The following is a 17,322-nucleotide window of genomic DNA, read 5'->3' on the forward strand; positions in this document are numbered from 1 at the left end:
ATGACGTCTCCGGACGCTGAGATGGCCGCCTTTGGGGAGGCGGCTCCTTACCTCCGAAAATCAGAAAAGGAGAGAATCGAGGCCCAGAACAGGCCTTTCGATGCCAAATCATCAGTCTTTGTGGTGCATCCCAAGGAATCCTTTGTGAAAGGGACAATCCAGAGCAAAGAATCAGGGAAGGTCACTGTCAAGTCTGAAGGTGGAGAGGTGAGGAAAGATCTAAGATTAAAAACTGTATGTAATTCCCACTGTCAACTCTTAGCTGACATACATGCATCTCTTTCTCCATCTGACAGACCCTGACCGTGAAGGATGATCAAATCTTTCCCATGAACCCTCCCAAGTATGATAAAATCGAGGACATGGCCATGATGACCCACCTCCATGAACCCGCTGTGCTGTACAACCTCAAAGAGCGTTACGCAGCCTGGATGATCTACGTAAGTACCAGCTGCAGCCTTCCTCTGGGTAGCTGGGAGGAACTGCTCTGCCAGCCTAAGTGGAAGCCAACGTGCTGTCTCCCTTCCCTACAGACCTACTCGGGTCTCTTCTGTGTCACCGTCAACCCCTACAAGTGGCTGCCGGTGTACAACCCAGAGGTGGTGTTGGCCTACCGAGGCAAGAAGCGCCAGGAGGCCCCTCCACACATCTTCTCCATCTCTGACAACGCCTATCAGTTCATGCTGACTGGTGAGAAAATGGCAGCATCTTCATCATGAAATAACATTCAGATTTTTTTAAAAAAGAAAAAAAAATTTTAAACCTCAGCTTGAGCCTGTAATTAATTTTTTCTAGCAGTTGCTGATATTATGCATGAAAACCAGTTCTGTCCAAATAATTTCTAAAACTCTGATAGTATGCAGACATGAGCAGTGCAAAAGTTAAAGAATAGTTGGTAAAATTAATTGGCTTAGGTAAAACAAAATTTCTCCCCTACGTGTTATGAGATTTGATTTGCTCCAAATGTGACAGAAAATATTAACAAATCTCTGAACAAATTATTTAATCTCTCCCAAAAAATGTATTGTTTTGGCTTCATGGAGACTTTTTTTAAAAAGCAAATGATCTCATTTCAAGTGTTATTTGGATATTTTCAGCTTCTTGGGAAATAATAACAACCAAAATCCCAGAGAAGTTGCACCATCTGGAAACAATGATAAATGCCTTCATTTCAAATTAGCTGTTAGTTGCCACTCTTGTATTGCAGATTTGTTTCTTAGACATGAAAGTTACTTGAGCAGAAAGGTCTAGAATTCTGTGCACAAAAATTGCTATGTACAGAAGGGAATCAGTGATTTTATAGTCACACATCTACAGTTGTTTGATGATTCCACAAGGACATAAGTGAACATCAGAGAATAATTATGTTGACTGTTGAAAAATATACTGAATATTGGATGAAAATAGAATGGTAGTTTGAATGGGGTTTGTTTTTCTCCTTTTCCACCTCTTGATCAGGTTCATGTATAGTAAGTAGTTCAGCATTTTTATTTACATTTGTTATCTTTCTTTCTTCTCTTCAGGCACTAACTAGTGCCTTAAAGAACAGACTTGTAAAGAAACAAATAAACAAATAATGAACAGGAACATACTGGAACGAAAAATACTGAAAACAAGAAAAGCCCACATTCTTTTCCACCTCAGAAATCCATTCCTTTGAATTCACTGGTGAAAAGGAAAATTAAGAAAAGGAAAAAAGGAAGAAAAAGATCTTGTTTAAAGATTACCAACATTGATTAAATCTCTACATTTCTACAAATAACTTAATCAAGGGAGAGATCAGAATTCTTTAGACACATACCGTTAGTGGCTACAACCCCTCACTACTTAGAGATAATAATTAATCAGACATCCCGAAAGGTATTTTGATAAAAGAAAGCAAGTATAAACTGCTCTTGGATTCCTAAATTGTTTGAGGACTCACTGATGTATAGTTATGCTTGCTGGAACCTTAGAAAGACACAAAAGAAACATGATATTAATCTCTGTGGATTCTACAGGGAGTTCTTTCATGCCAAAATCTTCCAATATCTATAACAAACTTCAAGGAGGAAGATAAACCTCCACTACTTGTAATAACAGGCATTCCTGCATCAATATTCATTCAGCGATTACTATGAGAATTAGATAAATCAAGAAAAAAGTGTCCTATTTTGATGACCAAGAAGGGAATTTAAATGAACACCCCGCAGATGAAAAGAACATTGAATAAATACAAACTTGATAACTCCAGCTGTCTCTATATAGAACATAGGCTCTCAAAAAGGACTGATGTATTCGTCACACACATTGTCTTCTGTATTACTCAAGGATGCCACTGACAGCATGTTTGTTTCTGCCTTCTTCACAGATCGTGAGAATCAGTCGATCCTGATCACGTATGTACATTCTCTGCCCCGGTCCCTGTGGAGCTGCCTGGTGCCAGGGACCTCCTGCCTGACCACACGCTCTCTGCTTCTCTCTTTGGCTGCACAGCGGAGAATCCGGAGCAGGGAAGACTGTGAACACAAAGCGTGTCATCCAGTACTTTGCAACAATTGCAGCGAGTGGGGAGAAGAAGAAAGAAGATCAGCCAGGCAAAATGCAGGTGAGTCAGGAAGAAGAGATCCAATGCTTGGCATGTGTCTGTAATGCCAGCTAAATACTGTAACTCAATTAATCGTCATCCTATAGGGATTGCTTGAGAATGAAATTATTAATTAATAAATACCAGCTTGAATCAACACTTTCCTTTGTTCCTGACATGATCTTTGGAAGGATAACCAGAAACCATTTTCATTCTTCAGGGAACGCTTGAAGATCAAATCATCAGCGCCAACCCACTGCTGGAGGCCTTTGGAAATGCCAAGACTGTGAGGAACGACAACTCCTCACGCTTTGTAAGTTGTTTCTTTAGGCAAAATCTCTCCCTCTTATTACACGACACATGAGGGCCCTACCAGTATTCTCCATAAAGGAGACATGAAAAAAACCCATCCACGCTGAAATGCTGCTGCTTCTCCTTATAGGGCAAGTTCATCAGAATCCACTTTGGGGCCACAGGCAAACTGGCTTCTGCTGACATTGAAACTTGTAAGACACTCTCCTGGCCTTATCCCTTTCCTTCCTAAGTTGCCACCTCTGTGTACCTTCCCGGGACTGAATCTTTCTCCCTTCCTTGCAGATCTGCTGGAAAAGTCCAGAGTCACTTTCCAGCTCAAGGCAGAAAGAAGCTACCACATATTCTATCAGATCATGTCCAACAAGAAGCCGGAGCTAATTGGTAGGAAGGATCATTATGACTTTGTAAAGATGAGAAACAGTTCCCTCTATTACCTGCTTGGCAGAACTAAGCCTATGTCTTGCTTCTTCCTGTTTTCAGACATGCTCCTCATTACCACCAACCCTTATGATTTCCACTACGTGAGTCAAGGTGAGGTCACTGTTCCCAGTATTGATGACCAGGAGGAGCTTATGGCTACAGATGTAAGTAATATGAAGAAAACATTTTTAATAAGATTGTTAATTTCAGTTTGGTGATCTTATGTGTTACTACCTATACCTATATTACCTAAACCTTTATTACCTATATAACATATAATAATATAATAATAACCTATATAAAAATGTGCATATTACCTGTATATATGTAATACATCCCAAATCTTTGCTCGCTAAGCCAAGCCATCAATCAATCAATCAATTGCATAATATATTACTTATTACCTATATATATAATATAACCTAATATAATAATATTAGGATAGGTAATGTTTTTGCTGCATTGTTTCAACTGCAGAGTGCCATTGACATCCTGGGCTTCAGTGCCGATGAGAAGACAGCCATCTACAAACTGACAGGGGCTGTCATGCACTATGGGAATCTGAAATTCAAGCAGAAACAACGAGAGGAACAGGCAGAGCCTGATGGCACTGAAGGTAACAGTAGATTCAGCAACTGACTTGTTCAAAGAAATTCTGTGTTTGCAGGAAAGACATGTTGGCCTCCAAAGACAGTCCTTTCTTGGCCAGAGTCACCATATAAAACACTGAGGAAAAGCTTCCCTGATCATGGGAAATACCTTTATTTTATGCAATGGTACATCCCAAACACACAAAGCCTTAAGGCAGGAACACAGAATCTCTATAAATTATTCAACCACTTGGTCACGATGATGTGCAATCACAAGTTTTGTGAAATAAATCCTACATTCTTTCCTATGCAGAAATCCACTTTCCACAGAAATGTGCTCCCCCCATGCCTCATGTATTCCCAGAGGTTTTGGGGTTCCTTCTGGGAGCTTTCAGATTCAAACTATTCCTATCCAAGACATATCTGACCTTCCTTTCAAAGAAGGACATCTTCTAGAATTAATATTCCTTCCCAGACCATCTGTATGAGCCAAACCATTGCTTTTCCATTTCTAGAACATGGATGACAGAGTTGTTCACATTGACCAAATTCTAGCCATTGTCCAAAGATAAATGCTTATCTCTCTCTCCTCCTGTAGTGGCTGACAAGGCTGCCTATCTGATGGGCCTTAATTCAGCTGAGTTGCTCAAAGCCCTGTGTTACCCCAGAGTCAAGGTTGGGAACGAATACGTGACCAAAGGTCAAACTGTTGAGCAGGTAAATAGAAGATAGTTTGAAAATAGCTTCAAAAATACTTAATCATTCTTCATTGATCCTAGGGAGTAACTCCTGTCCTTTCTTTTCCGCTGTAGGTGAACAATGCAGTTGGTGCCCTGGCAAAAGCTGTCTTTGAGAAAATGTTCTTGTGGATGGTTGTTCGTATCAACCAACAGCTGGATACCAAGCAGCCCAGACAGTACTTCATTGGTGTCCTGGACATTGCTGGCTTTGAAATCTTTGATGTAAGAAGCAACGATTTGGCATCATAGTCAAGGGAGGAGTCATGAGGACTCAGAAACACACTTCTTTTTTAAAAGGAATTTACCCACCAACACTTGGATTCTAATGTTGCCATCAGATAGAAGAAAGCTCTGCTTTCTGACAAATGACCTTAGAGGCCCTTGAGCTTGCAAAGGTTTTTGGCTCTGCAAACAAAGAGACAGCTCTAGGACTCAGGCTCACGCAGAAGTGGGCCAAAAGTGTGGAAAAGCTACGGAAAGGGTGGTGCTCTGGGAAAGTTCACAGCATGTTTCCTCTGCTGTGAAAGCAATGATAGTGCTAGGACATCTGTGCCACAGCAGAGAAACCTCCAGGTTGTTCATCTAAGGGCAGGGAAATGCTTGGCTGGGATACTGAGCAGGCTTCCACCCTCTGGGAGGTCAGAGAGCTGAGTCACCTACATGAAGATGCAGCTAAGGTTACTGAAGGAAATACATGGTGTAACAATTAGGAGCGGTGTTTCACCTGGGGAACTTCAAACAGCACTAGGATTATGCTAGCAAATATTTTTGGTGTTTGCCACATGTTGAGAACCTGTGTTCCTCTCCTTGCTTTGGGCAGTTCAACAGCTTTGAGCAGCTGTGCATCAACTTCACCAATGAGAAACTGCAACAGTTCTTCAACCACCACATGTTTGTGCTGGAGCAAGAAGAGTACAAGAAGGAAGGAATTGAATGGGAGTTCATTGACTTTGGGATGGACCTGGCTGCCTGCATTGAGCTCATTGAGAAGGTACATTTTCCATACAAGTGTGCAATGTATATTGGAATTCTGTGGTTTCTCTGAGCCAGATTCAGCTCAGAAAGACCTCTCAGCCAGACATGCAGTGTCAGTTAATCAGAAGAGTTTGCACTGAAATGTATTTTCATCTGGGGAGTAGAAATTAGGAAATGCAAACCTGTGCTGTCAATCCTGCATTGCCTGGTTTTTAAGCATGGAAAGGGTAGCCTGGATTCCCACCAACAGACTTTCTTAAAACAAACTGAGATTGCTCCCCTTTCCTTTCTCCTCTGAAGACTCAAACTGCAACTCCTCCACAAACAAATTGGGCACCTCTTGTAGCTATTGTCCCAATAGTTTTTCTGCATGCCACTTCTCCCTCCATTTCTACATCCAGTTCTAACCTGAACTGAACCCATGTTCTTACCAGTTCCATGAAAATAGGCTGCAGGAAGGCAAGGGAAGGCAGAAATAAGCTTCCTGGATGAGAACAACTCCTAACAACCATAGGCCCTTATCCAGGCTGAGATGCTACCAGCTACATGCTCATACCTTTGATGTTCATAGAACATGCTTCACATCATTACAATTTCTCTCTGTCACTGCTTGTGGTACTTCCCAGCCCATGGGCATCTTCTCCATCCTGGAAGAGGAGTGCATGTTCCCCAAGGCAACTGACACCTCTTTCAAGAACAAGCTCTATGACCAGCACCTGGGCAAGTCCAACAACTTCCAGAAGCCAAAGCCTGCCAAAGGAAAAGTTGAGGCCCACTTTTCCCTTGTGCACTATGCTGGCACGGTGGACTACAACATCACTGGCTGGCTTGAGAAGAACAAAGACCCTCTGAATGAAACTGTCATTGGGTTGTACCAGAAGTCATCCCTGAAGACACTGGCTTTACTCTTTGCAAACTATGGTGGAGCAGATGCAGGTCAGCTTTGTGAAAATTGTACTTTCAGTATGAGACAATGTTGACACGAAATTAAGGCAGTGAGCACTGAACATTCAATGCTGTTTTTGCATTCTGTAGTTTCCCGTATGCACCAATCATATTTTAATATTGTTTTTTTTTTCTGTTCTTCTTTTTGCAGATGCTGGTGGCGGTGGCAAGAAGGGTGGCAAGAAGAAGGGTTCTTCTTTCCAGACTGTCTCAGCTCTTTTCCGGGTACGTACAGAATTCATTGTGTCTTTGAAGACAGAAATCTTTTTCTCTGAATCTGAAAAGTCTATTTCAGTTTTGGAAATCAGAGAATTATGCTGTTAGAATGCCACAGAAATTCAACCCCAACATGTGTATGTACTTCCTTTCAGGAGCAGAATTACATTGTCAGCCTCGTGGAATTTGCTTGGCGATAGTGTTAAGCACTTTTTTTCCATCTAATTATTGATATTGATTTTTATATTTTCCCGACTTCTTCCACCTGTCTTTCTCTTGCTATTACTTTCTCTGCATATTCAATGAAAAACTCCAGGGTGTGAAGTTCACCTACTCATACTGGGAGTGAATACCACAACAGCTCAACTTCCTTAAAACCTTCCCTGGTGTATTCAGAGATATTTTCTATACATGTTTTACATATCTATGAAGATTTTCAGTATGCACACATTGTAGAGTCTAAAAATAATAGATTAGACATCATAAGCAAAGAAAATTTCCTTGAGAATGGAAGATTTTAAGGCAGTGTGTTAATTTCAGTGGGGAAAGAAAGTGGCTGTTAAATTACAACAAATCAATGATTTTTCACGTGATTTTTCGGTTAGGTTTTCAAGGTTACCATTTGACTGAGGTGGAGATATTTAGGGAGACTGAATTACTACTAAAAATGTCAAATTATATGGGCTTTAAAAATAGTCTGTCCATTTAAAAAAAAAAAATCCTTATTTAACTGCCAGATAAGACACTAGTCACATGTAAGGAAGAGTACATATCAACCACTTAAAATGCCCAACCAAGTATCACAAGAAATACCAGCTGGAATGAAAGCTGGGAAATGTCAGCTGTATATTTGTATAAGGAGATCAAGCTAAAGTGATACTAACCATTACTCTACAGAAGAATTTTAAACCCCAAAATTTAAAGTATCCTTTTGGGAGTATTGCAAGATGCTTTAGAGAAGACAGGTCTGCATCCTGAAACACTCAGTTTGATATATCCACTATCAAGCTTCCAGTGCTGTACTCTTAATAATACAAACTTCATGATCTCACAGGAGAACTTAAACAAGCTGATGGCTAACCTGAGAAGCACTCACCCCCATTTTGTACGATGCATCATCCCAAATGAAACAAAAACACCTGGTAAGGGGATCCAATAGGAGAGAAACATGAGCAGCAGAAGCTCTTCTGAGTGTGAAACAGTCGGGTAGTCACTAATGGTGGTCATTGTTAGGTGCCATGGAGCATGAGCTGGTGCTGCATCAGCTGCGCTGCAATGGTGTGCTGGAAGGCATCAGGATTTGCAGGAAAGGATTTCCCAGCAGAGTCCTGTATGCTGACTTCAAACAAAGGTAAGAGTGCTCCACCTTTCTGCCCATTCAGACCAACTGAAGAGCTCTGAGTATCATGATATACTCATAACATTATGCTTTAAATTAATACTGAGCAGTGATATGAAATTTTTCACTGCCAGTTGATGTTGATATGACATTGATGAGATCAGGATTCTCTGGAACTTAATGTTAATAGTGAAAACACTCTCCCTATCCTGTTGCGAAATGATGAACTGTCTGCAGGAATGAGAGTGGCAGTTTTGTTAACAAGCGTTTCTCCATGTTCTGTTTTCTTCTGCAGATACAGAGTGCTCAATGCCAGTGCTATTCCAGATGGACAGTTCATGGACAGCAAGAAGGCTTCAGAGAAGCTCCTTGGGTCCATTGATGTGGACCATACCCAGTACAGATTTGGTCACACAAAGGTAGAAACCAGACTTTTGTTAAAAGTTTGTCAGGGAGCTCTGCCAGGGGGAGGGAGCACAGGAAAAGAATGCACCTGGCAGTGTAGGGGCCCAAACCCTCAGTACTCAAACCAAGCAAGTGGGGAAGACCCTGTAATGGTAGTCACATTCAACCAAGATTCCAGATCATCAGGGAGGTTTGTGACAATAAAGGTCTGAGGTGAAGCCATAAAGCCTGATTTTCTAGGTTGGCAAGAGTCAGATATAGATAGGCTAACAAGGCCCAGCCTCTACTCATTAATTCTGGACATACTCACAGCAATTGGAATAATCTAACATCAAGCCAGGAAGAGAGTTTGCACATCATGGTAGATCTTACTGGGGTCCATGACCAAGCATAGGTGTGGCTGTGGCTATGGCTGATTTGGAAACCAGAACTCATACATACCATGTAGCTCAGATGGGGTCTAAATGCTTACTGTTTGGGAGGGGGCCCAAGCTGAGGCTGCCCATGCCCTAATATTAAGATCTACCAGGAACCTGAAAGCCTCTGTGCCTTTATTCTATACTACTATGCAATGACATGCTGTAACATTTCCGTGCTCAAGGTGTTCTTCAAAGCTGGGTTGCTGGGACTCCTGGAGGAGATGAGAGATGACAAGCTGGCAGAAATTATGACCATGACGCAAGCCAGGTGCAGGGGCTTCCTCATGAGGGTGGAGTACAAGAAAATGGTGGAGAGGAGGTAGACATTTCTCATACTGAGTTTGTTCTCATGAAACATGCCTAATTTATCACAACAGAGCTATGCAAGAGCCATGTGAATGTCATTTCAGGGAATCCATCTTCTGTATCCAGTACAATGTTCGTGCATTCATGAATGTGAAGCACTGGCCTTGGATGAAGCTGTTCTTCAAGATCAAGCCCTTGCTGAAGAGTGCAGAATCTGAGAAAGAGATGGCCAACATGAAACAAGAGTTTGAGAAAACGAAGGAGGAACTTGCAAAGTCTGAGGCAAAGAGAAAGGAGCTGGAAGAGAAAATGGTGGCCCTGCTGCAGGAGAAAAATGATCTGCAGCTCCAAGTACAGGCGGTGAGTATCACTGTTCACTTGTCCAAAGGAAAAGAATGATATACGCAGAGAATGCTGCAGACCCTAAGCAGAGACTTGCAGGAATCTGACTAATGTGCAGTAGCAAACAGTCTAAATCACACACTGTAAGGCACTCTGATGTGGAGTAAACTGGCATTGGCAGGGGCATGTTGAGACTCATGGCAGCTCCACATGAAACTCGGCATTCCTGCTATCAGAGGAAAGATCCAGGTAACACTTTCCAGCATGTAATCCAGAGCACAAATATCTCAACTGAAAGGGAAGTATCTCCATGTAACTCAACTTTCAGAACAGTGTATCTGTCTAAAGGCAAACATGAGTTTTCCTACTTAGAGCTACACCAGAAAGCCTCTATTGCTTTCAGAAACATTGCTACTTCTCATTCAGACTCAATTAGGAAAAGGCAAGTTCTTAAAAACAAATGAACTAATCAAACTGAAAGCACTGGAAATGCTAGGCATGGAATAAAAGTCAGGCACAAGGCAAGCTGATAGAAAAGGCAAGAACTCTACTGGTCTTGCACTGGTTTTAATACATGTAGAAAACTGATAGATGTATTTCTCAACTAAATTTAGTTATTTTCAATTTAGTGGAGTTATTCTCAAAATTGTAAAAGCCATTACATCTGAAATATTGCAAGGTTCCTGATGAGACAATTGAAAAGAAAAAACTAGGAAATACCTTTATGTCAGGAAAAAACACACTAAGACCTTGCTCCTGCTGAAAATATTATTTGAAGTGACCACTGTGTACTTTAGCCTGTAAGTGCAGAAGCTGTGAGATATTCTCATAGCTACCCTTTATGTGAAACACCACTTTCTGCACTAAATAATTCTCCAAAGCCTATACTCACCAAATGTCAAAAGATTCTTGATTACTTTGTCAGCTCCACTTTATGTGAGGCATTTTTCAGAGACACAAAAGATTTGGAATCAATGTTGTTACCAGATGACAAGGTTTCCCAGTGGACTCCAGGAAAGATCTTCCACTTGCTGGAGTTGAAGGCCAGGTTCAGCCCCCATTTTAACACATGCCTACTTAGCAGTGGAAAGACAAAGGGGTGAAACATTACAACCCACAAAAACCTGTGTCTCCCCACCAGGAAGCAGACAGCTTGGCTGATGCTGAGGAGAGATGTGACCAGCTCATCAAAACCAAAATCCAGCTGGAAGCCAAAATTAAGGAGGTGACTGAAAGGGCTGAGGATGAGGAGGAACTGAATGCGGAGCTGACAGCCAAGAAGAGAAAACTGGAGGATGAATGTTCAGAGCTGAAGAAAGATATTGATGACCTTGAGCTGACGTTGGCCAAAGTGGAGAAGGAAAAGCATGCCACTGAAAACAAGGTACACTCATGGGGAGACACGAAAGGGCTGAAGGGACAGGTGCTTCCCACATCTGCCTGGTAGCCCCAGAACAAAGCTGGCTATGGAACATACCAGCAGCATCACAGCGGGGCAGCCCAAATGAAAAACACACTTGTGGCTAAACACTGCAAAGTGAAAAGGTCCCTGTGCTAGCAGTCAAGTCTTCTACACAGACTGTTTTCACTAGGTGAAAAACCTCACAGAGGAGATGGCAGCCCTAGATGAGACCATCGCCAAGCTGACAAAAGAGAAGAAAGCCCTCCAAGAGGCCCATCAGCAGACACTGGATGACTTGCAAGTAGAGGAAGACAAAGTCAATACTCTGACCAAGGCTAAGACCAAGCTGGAGCAACAAGTGGATGATGTAAGCACCTGTGTAGTTAAATGAAAAGGGAAAGAATAGCCAGCAGGGTACTAATGGCCTTGTTTGTTTTAGCTGGAAGGGTCCCTGGAGCAAGAGAAGAAACTGCGCATGGACCTTGAGAGAGCCAAGAGGAAACTTGAAGGAGACCTGAAGCTGGCCCAAGACAGCATCATGGATTTGGAAAATGATAAGCAGCAGATGGATGAGAAACTGAAGAAGTAAGCGTATGGAGCATGTGAGTGCTGGGCTGGTGTGCTTGTCTTTTTTCTTTCAGCTGTAACATGGTTTTCTTTGCCCAAAGGAAAGACTTTGAAATCAGCCAGATCCAGAGCAAAATTGAGGATGAACAAGCCCTGGGTATGCAATTACAGAAAAAGATCAAGGAGCTGCAGGCAAGTCTCTGATCCTTGCCCCTCTCACAAAACCTCAGGTCAGGTAAGAGGAGGGCACGAGTGTGAAGGATCTCTGGTGTTCTCCAGGCTCGTATTGAGGAACTGGAGGAGGAAATTGAGGCAGAGCGAACCTCTCGGGCAAAAGCAGAGAAGCATCGGTCTGACCTCTCGAGGGAGCTGGAGGAGATCAGCGAGCGCCTGGAAGAAGCAGGAGGGGCTACAGCAGCTCAGATCGAGATGAACAAGAAGCGTGAGGCCGAGTTCCAGAAGATGCGTCGTGACCTCGAAGAGGCCACGCTGCAGCACGAAGCCACGGCTGCTGCCCTGCGCAAGAAGCACGCGGACAGCACCGCTGAGCTTGGGGAGCAGATCGACAACCTGCAGCGAGTGAAGCAGAAGCTGGAGAAAGAGAAGAGTGAGCTGAAGATGGAGATCGACGACCTGGCCAGTAACATGGAGTCCGTCTCCAAAGCCAAGGTATGCAGTTGCAGTAGAACATGTTCACAGTGACAAGGTATGGGCTGCTTCTACCATGACATTCTCATGAAAAAATGTTACCTACTGTGAGAATAAGGAAGAGTCCAGCTGTTCAACACTGGTCCCTCTTTGTGTTTCCTCTCTAGGCAAATCTGGAGAAGATGTGCCGCACCCTGGAAGACCAGCTGAGTGAGCTTAAAACTAAGGAGGAGCAGAACCAGCGCATGATCAATGACCTCAATACCCAAAGAGCTCGTCTGCAGACAGAATCAGGTAAGGGACATCTTCATTCCTGAGGTACAATGGGAGGACACCAAAGGGTGAAAAGTGACAACTGGTGTTAGCTCTCAGGCCGCTCTTGGTCACATGGGTTCACAGCCAGAAACTGTCCTGTCGCAAACACTCCGGTTACCTTCTTTCAATTTACCCTTCCAAGGTGAATATTCACGCCAAGTGGAGGAAAAAGATGCTCTGATTTCTCAGCTGTCCAGGGGCAAACAAGGATTTACCCAACAGATTGAGGAGCTCAAGAGGCATCTAGAGGAAGAAATTAAGGTATGGAAGTACCCTTGTGTCCACAAGCTGCATCACCCTTAGAAGCATCTGGAGAACCCTGTCTGATCCAAGACTGGTTCGGTATTCTTTCTCCAAACACGTGGAATACCGAAGGGAGCACCAGTAATGAATATACCTCAACCCCTAAGACAGAGAGGGATTGAAGCATAATGATTTTGATGCTGGAGGAAGTCATCCACAACGATCTCATGAGGTTCTGACGATAGTCTCTAAGACAGGAGTCATCCTGTCTTAGGTCTAAACATTTACAGAAACAGCAGGTTGCTGTCCCCAGAGTACCTCTCACTGACACATGCTGATCCTCCAGAGGATATCACCGTAGGCTTCATCAGCTGGCAGCTTTGCATTGCCTGATTAGTTGTGTTCTAATTTCACTGTCAGTTTCACTGTCAAGAGGCATTCCAGTTACAAAGCCCAATGCCCCACAGGCCAAGAACGCGCTGGCCCACGCCTTGCAGTCTGCTCGCCACGACTGTGACTTGCTCCGGGAACAATATGAGGAGGAGCAGGAAGCCAAGGGGGAGCTGCAGCGTGCCCTGTCCAAGGCCAACAGCGAAGTGGCCCAGTGGAGAACCAAATACGAGACGGACGCCATTCAGCGCACGGAGGAGCTGGAGGAGGCCAAGTACGTGGCAAGTGGGATATAGAGAGAGCTGGGGAAACTGAGACTCTGCAGGGAGATGGGAGTCTCTGAAACCGTGTTAGGACAAGGGAGGAAAAAAAGGCTGGGATGTAGTGTCTTTGTGATAGAGGGCAGAGAGAGAAAGAGAAAAAGAGAGACAAAGGGTCCTATGGAAAAGTTTGGAAGGAGAAATGTTGTTTTTATGGTTAAGAGAGGCCTAGTAATAAACAGGTGCTGGGACACAGCTGTGGCAGACCCTTTACCCCTAACCTGCAGCTATACTTACCACATCGCAGGAAGAAGCTGGCACAGCGCCTGCAGGATGCAGAGGAACATGTTGAAGCAGTCAATGCCAAATGTGCCTCCCTGGAAAAGACAAAGCAGAGGCTGCAGAATGAAGTGGAGGACCTGATGATTGATGTGGAGAGATCCAATGCTGCCTGTGCAGCTCTGGATAAGAAGCAGAAGAACTTTGACAAGGTCTTTTGGGCTCCAGACTGGGGACTCCTGGGCAGAGCATCCCCTCCTCATTGTCACAACCGTACTGACACCCCATTTCTCTTCAGATCTTGGCAGAATGGAAGCAGAAGTATGAGGAAACCCAGGCTGAGCTGGAAGCCTCCCAGAAGGAGGCCCGCTCTCTCAGCACAGAGCTGTTTAAGATGAAGAATGCCTATGAGGAGTCCTTGGACCACTTGGAAACGCTCAAGCGCGAGAACAAGAACTTGCAGCGTAAGTGCCTGGCCCTCTGCTGCTGGCAGGGCTTTCTGAGCACCCACCAGTACCCACTGCTTCCCATGGGTCTGTGCCTGCAGGTGGGCAAAGATGCCTGTCACGGTGTGTGAGGGCCCTTCCCATTCTGCTCTGTGGCCGACCATGCCATTGGTCCTTGTTCCCACAGAGGAGATCTCCGACCTCACGGAGCAGATTGCCGAGGGAGGAAAAGCGATTCATGAGCTGGAGAAAGTCAAGAAGCAGATTGAGCAGGAGAAATCTGAGCTCCAAGCCTCGCTGGAGGAAGCTGAGGTACACACAGGGTTAATAATTGTGTCCAGTTTGAACATGTGGTAACAGTTATCTGCAGAGATGGTAGGAAAGCAAGTTTGATTTGTGAAGTTCTGCAAAAAAGATTACTTAGAAAAGAAGCAGTAGTTTAAGTCACTGTTCCTGCTTTTCCAGGCTTCCCTAGAACATGAAGAGGGGAAGATCCTGCGCCTCCAGCTTGAGCTCAACCAGGTCAAGTCTGAGATTGACAGGAAGGTAGCAGAGAAAGATGAGGAGATCGACCAGCTGAAGAGAAACCACCTCAGAATTGTGGAGTCCATGCAGAGCACCCTGGATGCTGAGATCAGGAGCAGGAATGAAGCCCTGCGTCTGAAGAAGAAGATGGAAGGAGATCTGAATGAAATGGAGATCCAGCTCAGCCATGCCAACCGCTTGGCTGCTGAGGCACAGAAGAACCTGAGAAACACACAGGGAGTGCTCAAGGTCTGTTCAGCAAAGCTACAAAAAGAGATACGACATCCCTGACATTCTTGACACCCAGTCTCACACTTCCACCTTGTAATTTCTGTTGCCTCTTTTACAGGATACTCAGATACACTTGGACGATGCTCTGAGGACACAGGAGGACCTGAAGGAGCAGGTGGCCATGGTGGAGCGCAGAGCAAACCTGTTGCAGGCTGAAGTTGAGGAGCTACGGGCAGCCCTGGAGCAGACGGAGCGGTCCAGGAAATTGGCTGAGCAGGAGCTTCTGGATGCCACTGAACGTGTGCAGCTCCTCCATACCCAGGTCAGGCACTCTGCTGGAAAATAATCTCATCATCAAGGGACAGCTCAGAATGTGGTTGCTAGACGTTGAAAGTGATTACTATGCAATCTCTTAAAGCAACATGCTGTGTTAAAGCTCTTGCAGCCAGCCACCTGTGTCTGGTTTGCTGCTATGGCTCCAAAGATGACTCTTGCATTAAAAACTTTCCTAAATGATAGCTGCACTTTAAGCAAGTGATATGGAGGCATTAGTCTAAAAGTACAACTTGTGTCTTTTCTGTGGTACAGAACACCAGCTTGATCAACACCAAGAAGAAGCTGGAAACAGACATCGTGCAAATTCAGGGTGAGATGGAGGATACCATCCAGGAAGCCCGCAATGCTGAAGAGAAAGCCAAGAAGGCCATCACAGATGTGAGTCAGGGGCTCCTTTCAATGCTGATGGTGCATGTGTTCTCCCCCAGAATGTGTCCAGACCCAAAACGGCTTTGACCCTTTGCTCCCCTTCAGGCAGCCATGATGGCAGAAGAGCTGAAGAAGGAGCAGGACACCAGCGCCCACCTGGAGAGGATGAAGAAGAACCTGGACCAGACGGTGAAGGACCTGCAGCTCCGTCTGGATGAGGCCGAGCAGTTGGCACTGAAGGGAGGCAAGAAGCAAATCCAGAAGCTGGAGGCCAGAGTGCGTAGGGCTGGTGTTTGTGCAAGAGTGAGCATGTTCCTTGGAGAGATAGCAGGGAAGCTCCAAAGATGGGCTTGTGATTGCAGGTGCGGGAGCTGGAAGGGGAGGTTGATGCTGAGCAGAAGCGCAGCGCTGAAGCCGTGAAGGGTGTGCGCAAGTATGAGAGAAGGGTGAAGGAGCTGACCTACCAGGTAAGGCAGGAGGTGTCCTTGCTCTCACAGCAAGTCCTATTTTGCACACACCATCCCCAAGGGGAATTCTCAACCTCACATGATGAAGAACCAATAATTCCTTCTCTTTCCTGCTTACCAACCACTCTAGACTGAGGAAGACCGGAAGAATATTCTGAGGCTCCAGGATCTGGTGGACAAGCTGCAAATGAAAGTGAAATCCTACAAGAGACAAGCAGAGGAGGCTGTAAGTATGACCTGAAGAACAGGCACCTTCCACTGGGGCAGCAGGCTCATTGAGATGACTATGAATAGCAGGAAATGGACATGAAAGAAACTGCCAAGACCCACCAGTCTTGGCCATGCAATTTGGTTTTCTGTCATGAGGCCTTTCTGATTTCTGGGCACCCTGGAGTAGTGAGGGATGAACTGAGGGAAGTTCTGCAGCCTGTGTTACACACCAGGTCAGACTAAACAAATCCAGGGGCCACAACAGCTGACTGAGAATTTCACGACTCTGCTAGTAATCAACAGCAGAAGGCATCAGGTTCTTCTTCAACCTGAAATGTCACATGTTGTCCATGAAGCAGTGGGAGGATTAGTACATATATCACAATTTCATGTGATGAGATTTCTCCTCAATTGTGACACAGTGCTGGTGAAGCTTGTCACACTAGGGTACTGAATAAGGGAGGATGAGGAGGTCTGTGTAAGGCGTTTGTGTGGTGGCTGGAGGATGGAAGTTTGTGCCTTCCCCAGGGTAGGGCTGTAGCATTTCAAGGCTGAGGTGCAGGAAACCCCTGCTCTGGGCTGCTCACCGCCAACTTCCTCTCCCCGCACAGGAGGAGCTGTCCAATGTCAACCTCTCCAAGTTCCGCAAGATCCAGCATGAGCTGGAGGAAGCTGAGGAGCGGGCTGACATTGCAGAGTCCCAGGTCAACAAGCTCCGAGCCAAGAGCCGGGAGTTTCATGGCAAGAAGATAGAAGAGGAAGAGTGAGGCTGTCATGAGGCAGCAAAGTGACCTGGGGGCTGCACAAAATGTGAACCTCTAGGTCTCTTTCTTCTTTATTTTAGATTTGCAACCACTTCAGTATGTAGGGAATAAAAAGTAGATTACTTCTGTTCACACCATGACTAGTAGTTTTCATTTGTTTCTCTTTTTGCTGGTGTAGGGCTGTGTCATCATTATCCTTTGGGCACCATTTTGTCTTACAACCTTTGTGTAGCTATGTCAGGGTACAGCTTTTTGTCATCTAGTTCCTAACTACTTATTCCTTCTCTATTAC

At 44.7% G+C, this 17,322-nt stretch overlaps 1 protein-coding gene across 3 annotated transcripts; it reads left to right on the forward strand.

The window, feature by feature from the left end:
- On the forward strand, positions 1-17,058 carry LOC136021493 (myosin heavy chain, skeletal muscle, adult). 3 transcript variants are annotated; one of them, XM_065693781.1, is made up of 38 exons: positions 1-207; positions 297-440; positions 534-690; positions 2,351-2,378; positions 2,476-2,591; positions 2,767-2,879; positions 3,009-3,072; positions 3,164-3,262; positions 3,362-3,465; positions 3,779-3,917; positions 4,490-4,608; positions 4,704-4,853; positions 5,452-5,622; positions 6,233-6,551; positions 6,703-6,776; positions 7,822-7,909; positions 8,001-8,118; positions 8,402-8,525; positions 9,113-9,249; positions 9,341-9,596; positions 10,720-10,962; positions 11,171-11,347; positions 11,420-11,565; positions 11,649-11,739; positions 11,827-12,216; positions 12,363-12,489; positions 12,653-12,771; positions 13,221-13,417; positions 13,711-13,894; positions 13,981-14,146; positions 14,316-14,440; positions 14,594-14,902; positions 15,003-15,206; positions 15,473-15,598; positions 15,695-15,865; positions 15,952-16,056; positions 16,187-16,282; positions 16,878-17,058. In XM_065693781.1, exons 1-38 carry the CDS (start codon positions 1-3, stop codon positions 17,031-17,033), a joined length of 5,859 nt encoding a protein of 1,952 aa, XP_065549853.1. In that variant the 3' UTR covers positions 17,034-17,058. The 3 variants fall into 3 exon arrangements, with proteins under 3 accessions (XP_065549853.1, XP_065549854.1, XP_065549855.1); XM_065693782.1 differs by having other exon boundaries at positions 2,476-2,587; positions 2,787-2,879; positions 6,233-6,560; XM_065693783.1 differs by having other exon boundaries at positions 2,476-2,587; positions 2,787-2,879; positions 6,233-6,542.
- The last annotated feature ends 264 nt before the right edge of the window (positions 17,059-17,322 follow it).

This window comes from Lathamus discolor, chromosome 13 (genome assembly GCF_037157495.1).
Source record: "Lathamus discolor isolate bLatDis1 chromosome 13, bLatDis1.hap1, whole genome shotgun sequence".
NCBI lineage: Eukaryota > Metazoa > Chordata > Aves > Psittaciformes > Psittacidae > Lathamus > Lathamus discolor.

Bases quoted from the DNA above. Each gene is read 5' to 3' on its own strand.
- LOC136021493 (XM_065693781.1), top strand. From the start codon at position 1: ATGACGTCTCCGGACGCTGAGATGGCCGCCTTTGGGGAGGCGGCTCCT. The intron at 3,918-4,489 runs GTAACAGTAGAT...CTCCTCCTGTAG, and splicing joins AGAGCCTGATGGCACTGAAG to TGGCTGACAAGGCTGCCTAT. The intron at 4,609-4,703 runs GTAAATAGAAGA...TTTCCGCTGTAG, and splicing joins AAGGTCAAACTGTTGAGCAG to GTGAACAATGCAGTTGGTGC.